The 10,901-nt window shown below is 38.1% G+C and overlaps 1 protein-coding gene across 4 annotated transcripts in view; it reads left to right on the top strand.

The window, feature by feature from the left end:
- The window catches only part of ATXN3 (ataxin 3), a 32,469-nt gene that overhangs the window by 6,761 nt on the left and 14,807 nt on the right, over positions 1–10,901 (top strand). For 2 of the 4 annotated variants that reach the window (XR_001145412.1, XM_004681619.2), the window contains exons 4-8: positions 2,880–2,965; positions 3,342–3,408; positions 4,800–4,887; positions 9,851–9,960; positions 10,298–10,464. Coding sequence is in view for 3 of the 4 variants with exons in the window: in XM_004681619.2 (XP_004681676.1) it covers positions 9,890–9,960; positions 10,298–10,464 (238 nt within the window). In the remaining variant the exon portion in view is untranslated. Of the gene's footprint in view, positions 1–2,879; positions 2,966–3,341; positions 3,409–4,799; positions 4,888–9,827; positions 9,961–10,297; positions 10,465–10,901 lie in introns of all 4 variants that reach the window. The other 2 variants (XM_004681608.2, XM_012724479.1) reach the window with 1 other exon arrangement.

Genomic DNA, 10,901 nt, shown 5'->3' on the forward strand with positions numbered 1-10,901 from the left:
TGCTTACAATGAATATTTAGGAGTATAATTAAACTTTCAAAATCAATCTGTCCAAATCTTATCTCCTATGCTTCCTTCAACATCATGTTCCCACCTCATAGTTGAGGGCATTGTCATTATCCCAGTTGCTCAGGCCAAAAACTGTAAGAGCCATACATGCCTCTGCTTCTCCAGTAGAACACTAAAACCTCTGAGGAAATCCTGTTAATCATAACCGTTCAATAAAGAATCTATGGGAAAAGCATACACTTTCACTAAAAGAATCTATGAGAACTTTGACAGAAAGTAATTTCAAAGTGGGCATGGTAGAAAGAAGATGTCAGGAACATTAAATGGGGCAAGAAAGCTAAGAAGCTTTTACGGGTTAATCTATGAGAAAGAACAAAAGATCACATCGAAGAGATTCTTAATGGACAAAGAGGGAGCACTTTAAACTTTACAAGTAAGAAAAATTGAAATTGATGAAGCAGATTCAATATATAAAAATCTATGAGTTCTAATATTAATCAATGAAAGATAAAAAATGGAAATAATATGCATCTTTCCCTTCTAGCCTCTCCTCTTCTACATCTATGCATTTGGTTCTACTATCTATAGTCCTGGTCTATGCATTTGATTCTACTTTCTATAGTTCTGGTCACCCCTTAACAGAGCTTATACTTCACTTCTATATTATCCTTATTACTTACTGTGTCCAGTGTGTAAGCACCCTGAGCACAATACTCTTTATCTACTCTATTCAAAACTACATTCCAAATTCTGAGGATAATAGGCACACATTGAGTAAATGCTCAATAGTATTTGTTAAATTTATTAGTGAATATATATATATATATATATATATAAGATTCTTGGTGAGCCTTCCATTCTGTTTTTGACACCTGTGAGATATATCCAGCGTTCTTTTAGATTCTCTCTTCTTTTTTTTTTTTACATATTATGTTTATTGTGGCAAGGTGCATTTACTTCTGTGTCTACTGTAAGGATTATTAGTCTAAACCTCTACTAATGTCTACTTTTACTTCCTCCCACCACCAGTGCTCCCATCATCCTCCACCTTGTTCTCTTGGGACCCTTCCTCCCCAGTAGCAATTTCTCCCTACCCGCTTTGGTTGTACCATTTATATAGTCCACTATTAAGATTTTGTTACTGGTTTGGTTTTGACTGAGCCATTCTTATGTTTGTCAGTGTTCTACATGTCAGTGACACCACCTGGCATTTCTCATGAGTGACTTCACATTGTCCTCTCCAATTCCACCCATGTTGTTGCAAATGGGAGGAATAACCTTTTTTTTCTTAATCACTTCGAATTTTGTTGGATGTATACAGACACACACACACCATTTTTCTGGTCTACTCTATCCTTGGGTAGGCATGTTTCTGTTAGCTATTAGTTGTAATTAGGGCTGCAGTGAACATAAACATACACATATCCCATCCCTTTGATGAGTATTTTTGTATTCTGCAGGTGTACACCTAGGAGTGGAATCACTAAGTCACACGGTAGAATCATTTTTTGTATTTTGGGAAACCTCCATACTGTTTTCCTTGGGGACTGAGCCAGTTTACATTCCCACCAACAGTGTGTGAGGTTCCTTCTTTTGTCATCTCCTGGCCCAACTCCCCGACTTGAGGGAACTGCATCCGAAAATGCTTTTGTCTGTATTCCCCTTGGACTGTTCTCCTGGACTGTCGTGGGTTTCATCCACCAGCATTTCTGTCCAGCGCTTCATGGAACAGCATGGGAGGCAGAGGGCCAGCAAGCGCCTTTCCTGTTTGTGCAGTGCTGCCCTTGGTGCCGATTAACATTTCCCGTCTGCCTGGTTTACTTGTTTCTCCGTTAGCTAGCTTGGGGGTCGATAGTGAACTTCCAGTTTTTCCTCCATTTGAAATAATTAGGTTTATCTTTTCTTTCTATAAATTACAAATACACAATGATAGAAGTTTAAAATCAATTAGAAACTTAGTTTATTTTCTCAGAAAGAACTAATGTTTTTAGACATATAGTTTATCATTATTACTAATATAGGAAGCTGTGTGTTGATTGTAACTTTTCTAAAGTAGGAGCCATAGCAGGTGGATAATCACATGTGTATATATAATGGATGAGTTTTATGAATAGCACTTCCTGGATAGAATATACATCCGGATTTTTTTTTTTAAGATTTATTTATTTATGCATACGGAACTAGGGTATAGTCCAGAGGTGCAGGGGCAGAGAGGATTCATCAGGGACAGAGAGGGCAGCAAAACAGACAGATTGATGAAGGACACTGCTGAGGGGAGGAAGCAGTGGACAAGACAGAAGAGGTCTGCTGCGCCATGTGAGTCACCTCCAGGGCAGGGACTTGAACTCACACTGAAGCGACTGTTGCCAGTTCACAGTGCTGTGCTTTAACCCGTTGTGCCACCAGCGAGGGTCTACATCTGGACTTTTGAGACTATTATTAGAAACTGGTTTTCTTGGACATTCCAGAAACCTGGCACAGAAAGCACTTTTTTTTTTTTTATATATATAAATTTTTTTATTACAAAAGTTTATTTTTACATCATTTTGTACATTTTTTTCCATCTCAATTGTAATCCCCACAGGTTTCCCATCACCAAGTCACCCATGTGCCATCACCATAATCCCGTGCATTTCCCTCCCCCCACTCCGTTAGAAAGCACTTTTTTAGTGCTATGTTTTTGTGTTGCTTGTGGAGTTAGTGATAGGGCTATATACATATACACAAACTAGCTGTCTGGGGAAATTTACATAAGAAAGTACAACTTTACTCAACTAACATAGCTATGGTTACTTAAATTTGGAATTGAATGGTTTAGCTCATGAAATATTTCTCCCTTTTATACCTTTTTTTTTTTTTTCCCCAAACAGGTTATAAGCAATGCCTTGAAAGTTTGGGGTTTAGAACTAATCCTGTTCAACAGTCCAGAGTATCAGAGGCTCAGGATTGATCCTATGTAAGATTTTATTTTGTTTTTGCTTTTTCTAAAGTTGACTTTAGTTTATAACTTCTTAAATGAATTAAAAATATATTTTGAGTGTTTTTGTTTTTATGTTCCCTGTTTCATTCCCTCAGATTTTTCTATTACTTTGGAGATGTTCCTGATACTCGTCTGGCAAAACTGATCTTGACTAGTGTGTGATACTTCATTTTTGCATAGTATCACTAATCAAAGAGATTGTTTTTGTAATAAAAAAAAAAATCAGTGATACTTTGCATAGTAAACTTACACCTAAATTATCATAAATTTTGTATAATACCTGCCTGTAGGCTGGCCAAATGAGCGTGACTCTGATATTCAACTTAATATTGTGTATGTTTTTTTTTCCTAGAAATGAAAGATCATTTATATGCAATTATAAAGAACACTGGTTTACAGTTAGAAAATTAGGAAAACAGGTACTGTCTCTCCTTCCCTTTTTTGTGATTCTGTACTCCTTTTATGACTGAAATTTAAGTAATTGGTACCTTAAAGAGTAAGAAACCACACAAAGTAAACTGTGAATGTTCAGGGTATCAGACTTGATAAAGAGAAATATACTATTTCAAAAGTGTATCAGTTTCACTGAAGGGTTAATTTGTAACAACCATATACAATTTAACTGTATAGTAGGAAGAATTCTACAGTTAATATAATGCAGATATGGTTTAAGTGGATTTTTATGTAATCAATAGGTTGTTGGCTATTACATTTGTAGATTTCTGTTCATCACTGTAGTGTCACAGTGCCTGAAACAGTATCCAGCATGAACAGAACTTTTCACCTGTGTTTACTTTAACATAAGATTAATCACATTCCAGATGCCATGTAATATATTTATCTACATGAAATCATTTGTCTTATTTACTTGCATTTTAAAAAGACAGGTTTATTATGAAAAGGAGATAGAGAAACCTGCATAGTCACAGGAGGGTAGGAGCTGCCTCATTTCTGTTTTGTTTTGTTTTTTAAAGAATATGTATTGTGTCTTGTACAAGTCATTTTTAAGATCAAGAAATGTACATAAAATATTTAAAGTCCTTTTTATTAGACCCTTAATGTATAGAAAAGGATTGTTTGAAAATGGGCTAATGCAGGGCCTTCCTAGTGGCCTAGGATTAAGTCTCACTCAGCGCTATCACAGGTCGCTCTAGCCTGAGTTCAATTCCTGGCCAAGGAGCTAACCCTAAATAGGGTGTAGCAGACCTCTCCTTTCTCCCTGCTGCTCCTCTCAACAGTGTGTTTTAGTAAATCCACTTGCCCTGCTCCCCACTCTGTCTCTAATGAATCCTCTCAATCCTCCGCACCTCTGGCCTGCACTCAGTTCTTCTCCAAGAAAATAAGATAAATACAATCTTTTAATAAGATAAAAAGCACCTAACATTAATAAAGCCGTAACATTCTATTTGTTTTTAAATCTGAGTTTTAAAAAATCTAAATATTTCATGTGTAGGTAATGTTACTGAATTTAGATGAGTTACATTTTTTTTTAAGATTTTGTTTATTTTTGCATACAACTGGTGTATAGACCAGAGGTGCAGGGGATGAGAGGATTCACCGGAGGCAGAGTGGGGAGCAGAACAGGCAGCTCTACTGAAATATACTGCTAATGGGAGCAGCATGCAAAACAGGAGAGCTGCTCTACCATATGTGGGGGATCAGACTCAGACCATGGTGTTGGTAATGCTGAGACTTAACCCCTAGGCCACCTAGGAGACCTAGAGCTATATCTATTCTTAATGTGTGAAACTTCATTACTTATAATGTACACTAACCTAAACACTGACATTTTTTTTTTTTTTTTTTGCAGTGGTTCAACTTGAATTCTCTCTTGACAGGTCCAGAATTAATATCAGATACATATCTTGCACTTTTCTTGGCTCAATTACAACAGGAAGGTAAATAAGGATTAAAATTTTTTTGATGTTATCTTTCAAAGTAGCATATAAAACTATCTTGGGGGGTCTCCCTGGTGGTAGAAAGGTTAAAGATACAATACTATCAAGCTGTCAGAAGCCATTGGGGCATGAGTTTGATCCATGGCCAGGGAGGTGACCCACATGGCACAGCAGACCTCTCCTGTCCTGCCCCCTTCTCCCCTCAGCGGTGTATTTTAGTAGCCTGTCCTCTTCCCACTCTGTCTTTGGTGAATCCTCTCATACCCCACACCTCTGGCCTGCACCCTAATTCTTATATTCATAAATAAATCTTTGAAAAGTTTATCTTAGTTGTGAGTGTAACAGTGCTGTTTTCATGCAAACATCCATTTTTCCTCATTTCTATAGTATTCCTGTCATTAGCATAATAATAATTATTTTCATTGGTTAAAAAAAAAGCCTTTTAAAACTCAAGGACCTCCCATTTTTATATTCGTCTATTTTATTTTCTCTACAATAGTCTCTAGTGTGTTGTTTAACGCATCATGAACTCAACTTAGTCACATTTTTATAATCACACATTTTCAGTGCGTCACTAAAGAACCCTCATTGTCACCATTGTCATCCATATTTGCTAATGTCTGTGTTCTATTCTCAAGCTCATCTAAAGAGTATAGTTAATAATACAAAACAAGCTCCTTTAGAAAAAACAAGCTAAAATTTTTCGTTATTGAAAATTTCAGACCTATATAAAAAGAAAATGTGATTAATTCTCTTGTACATTCTCTCAGTATTTACAGTTATCTCCTGGTTCATCTTGTTTTCTTTAATGCCCTACCCACTTCCTTATCCTGTTTGTTTTATGCAAATCCTGTGTATCTGGTCTTTTTCTTTAAAGACATTTGTTTTCTTTTTTGTCTATATCTTCTATAAATTTTTTTATTAAAATTTAAAAAATGAGGTTACTTAAAACTACTATAATCACATCAAAAAATATTTGATCACAGGGCTTTAACAATATGAAATACTGGTCACTGTTCAGACCTCCAGTCTCCTTGGTTGTCTTTCAGTTTTTTACAGTTTAATCTGGTTTGAGATGTCATCATTGAGTTGATGTTTCTAAAGTCTGTAACAGTAGGTTTCCTCTTATTTTTTTTTTCCTTTATTTATTTAAGAAAATGGTCATTTGTTCTGTTTACCATGTACTGGATTTGCTGATCACCTTCTGTTTCCTCTGTGCACCCAGACCCCAGTAGACAACTTCTTAGAGAAGAGACTTTTTGATCAAACTAGAGAATTCTCTTCACTGCTGTTGAAACACTTGGTCTTGTCCCTTTTTGTAATTTGAATAGCTTTGGGTGATTGATCCCTGGATTTGTTATTTCATTGAGGGTTGCAAATGACGGTTTAGCTCACTCCATTTATTAGCTAGAATACTTATCCTTTTCCTCATTCATTATTTGGTGGTTCTTTGTGGCCTCTCTTCCACCTGGTGCCTCTGCACCTGGACGTGCTTGGCCTCTCTGTATTTTGTGTACACGAAAGACTGGATGAGGCTGGCATGCCTAAGCAGCCATTGACTGGTTGTGTGGGCCGCATCCGGGTCCGAGATCTCGTGGACGTAGCTTGGGAAGTATCCTGCGCGCACACAGGTGCAGAGTCCCAGGTGGAAGAAGCAAGGCCGCAGGTCCATAGTACAGTTCATGTGGGAAAGGCAGAATAGATACTTCCTTTCATCAGTTTGTAAAATGTCCTTCCTCTGAAAGTAATCATTTTTTTCTTTTTACTCAAACATCATAAAGTAATCCATTAAAACACACTTTGTTGTTTCAGTTCATTACTACTCCTGTTGATAGTCAAAATTGCCCCAACCAGGACTAGTTACCAACCTTTAGCAATTCACGCCCACGTTTCTGAAATGCACACTGTGGCTTTGGAAGGCATTCTTGTGTAACAGGATTGTGGGCTTGGCCTGCCTCTGTCCTGCCCCTTTACAGTTGTCATGCAGAGCTCAGTCATTGGCCTGTGACCTAAGAAAGGTGTCAGCAGCTGACTGCCTAGTGACACAGCTCAGTGGACAGCCCACTTGGACTTCCCTCCTGTGTGGTTGTCGCTGACTGAAATGTTGGGTAACACATGACTAAAAGGTGTTTTGAGGTCACAGTCTGGACTGCTTACTACTACTGGGCTGACTGGAATGTAGTTCTTAGAGTTCACGTGTAGGATTGTAGGGTTTTTACCATTGTAAGAGTAAAAAAGAGGAAAAGTATACTTGTTTCTCTAAGACACTCTAACCTCCCTTGAAGGACTGTCGGCGCTGGCCATCCAGTTCTCAGTGCTCTGGTTTTCCTTGTAGCTCAGTGCTTGTTTTGATTCCTTTTGTGAAAGTCACTCTTTCCAAGATGAAGTAATACAGAATCCATTTCTTGGACAGCTTCCAGATTATTTGCTGTCACAGTGTTTGAAATAGCATTTCTAAATAAGATATATATGCCAACAAGGCCCAGACATTTGTCTTCCACCTAGACAGTGTGCTTAATACCAAACCCCTAACTTTGCTGTCTCCACTTAGAAGTCCAGAAAGCACTTCAAAGTGAACGCGCCTGCAGAGAATAGATTGTCTCTCCCTGCATGCTGTCCCTTAAGTTTTCCATTAAGGACTGCTCTTCTTGTATTCCGGTTCCTGTATATTATGCTAATAAAGCAGCCTTGGGGACTTTAAAAAAAAAAAAATGATGTACATGAAGCCTTCCCAGCATGCTTGGAATGAAATCCAAAATCTTAAGTATAACCTAAGGTATTTGCTGTGCCATGTGAATAAGACGGCGTTTCAGCTGGTCATGATGCCAGCAGACATTTACTCTAGCATCTAGGGATAATTATGCTGGCATAAAACTTGTTAGACCGTCAGAACTTGGAGCATACTTGTCCTTGTAAAAAAATTATCACGTGTATTATGATTACTGTTTAGTTACCTGTTAATTGCCCTTCAGTGTGATCCTGTGGGTCCTGCTAGCAGAAGAATGGTGAAATGCAGCCATTTGCAACTATTGGGAGGGAATTTGAGAGAATGCAATAAAGCAAGTGAGAAGGATAATAACACATATTGTGTGTTTACATAGTGGACAATCCTGTCATACAAAATGCTTTCCAAAAGCAGTGCACTCAGTAAACATCCTGAGAGCCAGAGGTTTAAGAGGGGGAGGAAAGAACACCAAGGGGATGGTGGGCTAGAGGTGAAGGAAATTTTTTTTAAATGGGGACTCCCTCACTTTGGGAAAAACAAACAAAACTAAAGTTTCCCAACAGCCCCATGAAATCACTAACAGTTTTTACCCATAGCTTGCAGGGGAGGGTGCTGAGACATAGACAGTAGAGCCACAAAATGAAAAAAAGTGGTTAAAGACAACTTAGATGACCACAGTCACTTCTACTGCATGAAGAGAAAAAGTGGGAGAATCAGAAGTAAGCTATCCCGTTCTAGTAGATCACAATCCTAGAAAGCTAGGTGATATTTAATGAATATTTAGCATGCAAATGACTGAGCCAGAACTCAAACTTAAGGGCTCTCTGATTTCAAAGCCTGTATGTAAAACCACTGTACTTCCTAACCTCTCAGATTGAAAAAAAAAAAAGATAGGATTTTGCTTTTGAATCATAATAATAGCTAAACAAATGTGTAGTCAAACAGTGACTAAGATAGAGGAAATCTGTAAGACAGAAACTAAAGGGAAGTTGAACAATGATTTCTGTGATATGCCAAAGCTGTAGACAAACTCTGATAAGAATCTGATTCTAAATAAGATTTTTGGGGGCTTTCCCTGGTGAGGAGTTAAAGTGCAGCACTATGAAGCTATCCACAGCCACTGACTGCATCACAAGTTCGATCCCCAGCCAGGGAGGTACCATATGGCATGGCAGACTTTTGTCCTGCCCACTTCTCCCCTCAGCAATATCTTTCAGTCAGTCAGTCTGCCTGTTCTGCTCCCCACTAGGTCTCTGGTGAATCCTCTCACCACCACCACCCCTCCCACACATACACACCTCTGTCCTGTACCCAGTTCTTATACGCATGAATAAACAAATATTTAAAAAATAAGATAGTTTAGCATGAGAAAAAGTATATTAAATCTGGAGAAAACTGCTGTTATTTTTCATTGAGGACGACTAACTTTTTAGATACCATCGTTAAAATAGTATATTTAAAGCCCAGACAGTCTGATCTAGAATCCTTGCTCCTGTCATTCATTTCACAGTGCAGCTCACATGTTGAGTGTTTTTCAGTTAAAAATAATAACAAATAGAGTAACCGAGTGATGGGGAGCTTGATGTTAGAAACAAATGTCTAGGCTCTAGTCCCCATTCTTCCTCTAATATCTACATGACCCTCTGTGTGAGGCAAAAACTCTCCCTTGCCCTCTTAGGCTCAATCCTAGAAGCCCACAAATTATTAGAAATTATTAGAACTAGAACTTTCCAGATCCTATTTTCAGTAAGGTGTATATGTTAACTACTTGTACAGATAATTCATTTTATACACATCGCATATATTATCTGTATTCTCATAACAGTTCTCTGAGGAAGGCACCAGTGTCCCCTGTTTAATAATTGAAGATACCAGAGTGACTTACCAGACCCCATGTAGCTAGGGAGCAGCAGAGCTAGGATTAAAGCCCAGACAGTCCAGCCAATTCCTTGCTCCTCCCCATTCACTTGTCTTAGTTCCCTTCCTCTATGCAGTGGTCATTTTATAGTTCAAGAAAATGAGGCTCAGAGACTTAAGTCATTTGTCCTAGATCACCCTGCTAGTAAGGGTAAAAATAGTTATTTGTCCTTGGTCTTTCTGACAGCTCAGCTCCTCCCCCCCCACCCCCATTATGCTGTGCTGCCTCTCTGCTATCTTTATAAATTGGTTTTGAATCACAACCTAGTTGGTTTAGTTTATTTTTACCTTTTTTTAGGTTATTCTATATTTGTTGTTAAGGGTGACCTGCCAGATTGTGAAGCTGACCAACTCCTGCAGATGATCAGGGTCCAGCAGATGCATCGACCAAAACTTATTGGAGAAGAATTAGCACAATTGAAAGAACAGAGGTAAAATTAAACCTGCAATGTGGAGTATGTGATAGTGTTTTATTATAAGAATTGTTTCCATGCTTATGTTGAATGTGTGATCATTTTATTGTTGGTGACTTTTTTCAGACCCATGTATTGCAAGTCAAGTTTATTGGTTCAAGCTAAGATCCACTCTTCGAATTACATAACTATTAACCTGGATTCACAACACAATGCAATCATTATATTATTAGACCTTACCTGCCAGAAAATGTAAAAATTCAGACTTACATAAAATTTTTGGTTTATATATGCCTTTAGTTACACCTAAAATAAAAGATTGGTCTGCAGTTATTTTAGTGCCTTTGTTCTTCAGAGTCCAGAAAACAGATCTGGATCGAGTCTTAGAAGCAAATGATGGGTCAGTAATGTTAGACGAAGATGAAGAAGATCTGCAGAGGGCTCTGGCACTAAGTCGCCAAGAAATTGACATGGAAGATGAAGAAGCAGATCTCCGCAGGGCTATTCAGCTCAGTATGCAAGGTATAGACATTCTGACATGTACTTTATTCATGGTTGAAGAATTCCGATTACTCTTAGTTCTCTGCAGGTTGATGTACTGTGAGACATTCCTTGACAACTACTGCAGAAATAGTGGCTGCACACAACCAGCTGTTCTTTTAGAGCTGTTGTAATATAAATAACTGTCTTATATTAGAACTAGTTCTGTTTTTATTTCTGGTTATTCCATTTGGTTGTAATACTGTACTGACACAAAAGTAAGCTGAGGTCATTCTTTATGAGTAGATAGCTTATCTTTCCCTAGACAAACTATAATGTGTGCGATTGGGCATGAAGAATGGGACAGAGAGTGTGCTCGCTTCGGCAGCACATATACTAAAATTGGAACGATACAGAGAAGATTAGCATGGCCCCTGCGCAAGGATGACACGCAAATTCGTGAAGCGTTCCATATTTTT

Source organism: Condylura cristata, unplaced genomic scaffold (assembly GCF_000260355.1).
Source record: "Condylura cristata isolate star-nosed mole 26May11 unplaced genomic scaffold, ConCri1.0 scaffold00013, whole genome shotgun sequence".
NCBI lineage: Eukaryota > Metazoa > Chordata > Mammalia > Eulipotyphla > Talpidae > Condylura > Condylura cristata.